The 4,726-nt window shown below is 43.8% G+C and overlaps 1 protein-coding gene across 3 annotated transcripts; it reads left to right on the forward strand.

Moving 5' to 3' along the window:
- Positions 1–373: 373 nt before the first annotated feature.
- Positions 374–4,034, forward strand: LOC119337969 (probable inactive leucine-rich repeat receptor kinase XIAO). 3 transcript variants are annotated; one of them, XM_037610256.1, is made up of 5 exons: positions 374–1,197; positions 1,288–1,444; positions 2,728–2,805; positions 2,893–3,052; positions 3,835–4,034. In XM_037610256.1, the coding sequence occupies exons 1-2, from the start codon at positions 447–449 to the stop codon at positions 1,308–1,310; spliced, it is 774 nt and encodes a 257-aa protein (XP_037466153.1). In that variant the 5' UTR covers positions 374–446; the 3' UTR covers positions 1,311–1,444; positions 2,728–2,805; positions 2,893–3,052; positions 3,835–4,034. The 3 variants fall into 3 exon arrangements, with proteins under 3 accessions (XP_037466153.1, XP_037466152.1, XP_037466151.1); XM_037610255.1 differs by having other exon boundaries at positions 1,298–1,444; positions 3,764–4,034; XM_037610254.1 differs by having other exon boundaries at positions 1,298–1,444; positions 3,835–4,032.
- The last annotated feature ends 692 nt before the right edge of the window (positions 4,035–4,726 follow it).

Below are 4,726 nucleotides of genomic sequence, written 5' to 3' on the forward strand. Positions count from 1 at the left end.
AACAAATATATGATAGGTCCTTCACAAAAAACCTCATTTCGAGCACTTAAAAAATGATTAAAAATAGCTAAAAAGCTCAGAAATGCATACAAAGTAGACCTTATCCATAAAATGTGGTCTAACTCTCGTGAAAATTGTGTCGTGACCTTCTAGAAGATATTTTTGATAGCTGCTTCATAAAATCCCTCTATTTTCAATACTTGAAAACTATTTTAAATCACTGAATTTCCAAATCAATCAGAACTCGTCCCACGGATCGATGACATGCCGCCCATCCATCCATCCATTCATCTCTCCATTCCACATCCATCCATCCATCTATGTACAGAAAAAATAAATAAAAAAGAGATACCCCCACCCCCACCCGCAGCCCAAACCCCTCCTCCCTCGTCCCCTCTCTCGCCGCCGCACCCAAACCCTAACTCCACTCCTTTCCCCCGATTCAGATGCACTCCTCGCAGCCGCCACCTGCCTCCCGCCCCCGATTCAGCCAATCCTGCCGCCAGCGCCCGCGCGCCACCACCCGCTCCTCCTCTCCTACCAGATCGAGCCGCCACCTCCCTCCCCATCCCCGCGCGCTACCATCCGCTCCTCCTCTTCTGCCCGCGCACGCACACCCTCGGCTCCTGCTGCTCTTCCTGATTGAAGAGGGGGAGGAGAGCGAGAGGGGCGGCATGGTGGCCAGCGAGGGGAGCACCATCACGGGAGCCGCGTCCTCCCGGTCCACGACCACGTCTTCTGCGACCGCGACGGCCGGGGTCAACAACCTCGACCTCAAGGGCATCGGCCTCGCCGGCGCCCTACCCCCCACCTTCTCCTCCCTCAACGCGCTGCAGGACCTCAGCCTCCAGACCAACGCGCTCTCCGGCCCACTCCCCTCCTTCCACGGCATGGCGGCCCTCCGCCACGCCTACCTCAACGACAACGCCTTCTCCTCCCTCCCCAAGGACTTCTTCGACGGCCTCGACAGCCTCGAGGAGATCTGCCTCGACAACAACCCGCTACTGCCAATCCATCTCTGCTGTTCTTCTTCTACCTCTGCCTCGACCCCTCCCCTTGTATTCTTCTTCTACCTCTGCTGTTCTTCCTTTCCACATCACATCTCAAGAGGTCGTGTGCAGGCACAGTCCATCCATCTCATCTCCTTGCGTGGTGAAGGTGACCAGGCCATGGAGAGAAAAGCTCCTGCCAATCGCGGTAATTTTGCTCTAAACCAAACGCTGCTTACCTGCCTTCTGCATTCAACAGTACATATTTAGAGTTTTCTCATTCGTTTCTTTGGTGAAGGACGGTGCAGATCGACATCGTGAAGAACAAGCTGAACAATATCCATTGGCACTCACCTTCGGAGCACACCATCAACGGCGAGAGGTTTGCAGTGGAGCAACACATGGTTCACTTCAGTGATGACGGCAACATATCAGGTCGCCTATGTATGCGAGAGGTTTGTATGCTTCAGTTGCTGTAAACCGAAGATTCTGCAAAAATATGACATGTTGTCTTAATGTTTATGACATGTGTTTTGATACTGTATATGTCGACTTAATGTGTTTGCTGCCGATATTCAGAGAAGAATAGTGATGACAGTATATCTAGAGTGTTTGTGATAGTTAAACATGTTTGTTCTTTTTTTGACAAGGTGAGTATCCAGCAAGTACATGCTCACCAGACAACCCTAGGTTTGAATTGCTTTAGTAAAAGAGAGCTACTGAATTTCTTGAGGTTTGAATTGCTCTTGTACATTGCCTGAGTTATCACAAAAATTGCTCCTGTTAATTATTCAGAGTAGCTAATCTGGAGCAAGCTGATGCAAGCTAATTTTGAAGTAGAACACTTCAAGTAAAGAATGTGCACTTAATGGAGTAGCTGATGCAAGCTGATTTAGTAGTAGAACACTTTAAAGTATCAAGTTTCTGGAGTTCCTGTAGTAGTCGTACTGTCAATTTCTTGTTAACTTGCTACTCCTGTCAATTTCCTGTAGTTCCTGGAGTAGAGTAGTGCGCCGCTCTTGTTTGCTTGCAGGAGTAATTAAATGAAACATTTTCAGTTAATTAAAATTTGGTGTAAACTGCTTGCTTGCATCAGTAGCGCACTACTCTTCTTGTTTGCACCACACACGCACGCATGCACTTGTTTGGAGTAGATTGGAATTAACTGAAACTCTTTTCAAACTAAATGAATCTTTTCAAATGATCATTTGATCAAAGATCAAATTATCAAATGAAAATATTCAGTTAACTTTGACTGAAAATATCCAGGTACTGAATATTTCCATTTAATCATTCATTGTTGTGCTTGCATGCTGGATTTATTCTTGTATGCTGGAATTTTGGTGTAGCAGTAAAGTCTGCAAGCATGGACTAGTATGCTTGTATGCTGGAATACACAGTAACAGAAGTAGCATCAAGTGTACACACAGTACACACTTGTGCACAAGTGTACTCTAGAGGTGTAGCATCAAGTGTACTCCAGGAGTATTATCCTGTTAAAAAATCGTGTTTAAATTTACATGGTGCACATTTAAATTCTGTTTTAAAAATACTCATGTGTACTCCAAGAAGATCTACTCAAGGAGTATACACTACAGGATCACCATCTTGATCTACTCCAACAAGATCAAGATTAAGAGTTTATCAATGCAACAGCTTCCCGGAGTACTCATTGCCTGCTTCTTGACCGGGATTGATACCATTGTTGTAGTAGTTGACTTTGTGGTTCTTGGTTCAGGCTCCTGGAACACGTGTGCTGTACCTCGGAGCTGCCTTTGGAACAACCGCGTCTCATGTGTCTGACATTGTTGGACCGGTGATATCTCGTCGCTATTTCCTTTGTGTATTTCAAGTGAATGCTACTTAATGTGAGTTGTCTTAACGAAGTCTTGTCACTTTGCAGACTGGGTTGGTGTATGCCGTTGAGTTCTCTCATCGGAGTGGTAGGGATCTTGTCAACATGGCCAAGAAGAGGACCAATGTCATCCCCATCACTGAGGATGCTAGGCACCCGACAAAGTAACGGATGCTGGTTGGCATGGCTCAAGCTGTACCAGATCAAGGTATCTTGCTTTCCATGTTCGCCCCTTTCTTTATGCTTGCTAGCTGCATCTGGCGCAAAGCTCAGTTTCTTCTGCTCCTAATTCAGTGCCGCAGCTGCAGCTCATTGGTTGCATGGTCTTCGGTTTTGTTGTGCTGATTTGGTGTTGTAGGATGTACATAGTACTGTCTTCAAACCATGATGCATTCATTCATTGTGTGGTTCGTGGACGAACTAGAATTAGCTGGTTCACTCGGATTAGTCTGTGTTAACATAGTAAGTTAGCAAGACCATGTCTAGTGAGATATATCAGCAAGAGCAGCTGCATTTGCTTCAGTTGTACTCTATATGTTTGAGAGAGATATATCTTTAGAATATTGCCTTCATATACTATCTAATTTCTGCAGTTATTGAAGTTAAAATGCACGATGCTGGTGACTAACCAGAAAAGTTCTTTGAGTTTCATACATTGAGTAAAACATTTCAATCTGTCATTGAGTTAGCTATATATATCCGTGATACCATTTATGTACTGTGATAGTTTCTCATATTTTTGTATTATACTTGTATACATTATTCCTATTTGCTATTTGAAGTCATCAACTGAGCTATTCTAATCATTCCTGCCATGTGCTGCTTCCTTTTTCATGCTTTGCTAATATAGATGATTTGCTTGAACTGAGATGATTGGTGTATTTGTGCTTATAACTATGCTTCTATGTGATTGTTGCAGCATGACCCAACCAAATAAACATTTAGTGCCTTGATCTAGCTCTAAAAGTGTGGTGTTACCTCTCTTTACAGGAGCTCTGGGCTTAAGAATTTTGAAGAAGCTTGAAGCCCGACAAAGTAAAGAGTAGCGAGTAATAATGTAGTGGTAGTTATGTTGTACAGTAGCCAGCATATCTGGTTGTATGAACACTATTGTAAATACTGTAATTTCGTATTTGTACAGTATTCATCATATTTGGTGCTAATATTGGCTATCATTTTACAATTTCATATGTTCTCTTGCCATTTGAAATATTTTTCATTTGTTTATTGTGAAAGTGTGAGAAATAGAAAGATGACCAGTGTGACAAACGAAAAGGCCAAGGCCCAAAAAGTAGATGGAATGTAAAAAGGCTGAGGCCCAAAACAGCAATGGACTATAAATGGGTTGAGGGTGGAAAAAAAGTACTATAAAAGGTAATGGCCAAGAAAAAAACGTCGAATTGCTGGGCTAGGCCCATGTAGCTAGCAAAAAACAACAGGGAAAAATACACTAAAAAGGCTGAATTAATGGGCTCGACCCATGTAAAACACCCAATTGGACCGGGCTGAATCTTGTGCCACATCAGCTTGCCACGCTGGATGCCTACGTGGCCTGGGGAGGTTGCTAGTGACCAAAACGCCACAATGGACATATTTTGGTCATAAACGTCTTCGACCATTCCAGAAGAAAGGTCGCTATAGTCAGTTTACGACCGCCAGCTTTTGACCTTCTCTTTTTGGTCACAAAAAGGTCGCAAATAAAAAACCATGACCTTTCAATGACCAATAGTCAAGGTCACAAGTTGACATATTTCTTGTAGTGCCTGAGTTCCATACGTGAGAAGCTTCTCCTCAGGTTTGCTTGTTCAAAAAATTTCCTTCCGCCTGTCAGAAGCCTTTACTGAGGTATCTTGTTGTGAACAACTGGGTATCGTGGGCCGGA

This window comes from Triticum dicoccoides, chromosome 7B (assembly GCF_002162155.2).
Source record: "Triticum dicoccoides isolate Atlit2015 ecotype Zavitan chromosome 7B, WEW_v2.0, whole genome shotgun sequence".
In the NCBI taxonomy this organism is placed as follows: domain Eukaryota; kingdom Viridiplantae; phylum Streptophyta; class Magnoliopsida; order Poales; family Poaceae; genus Triticum; species Triticum dicoccoides.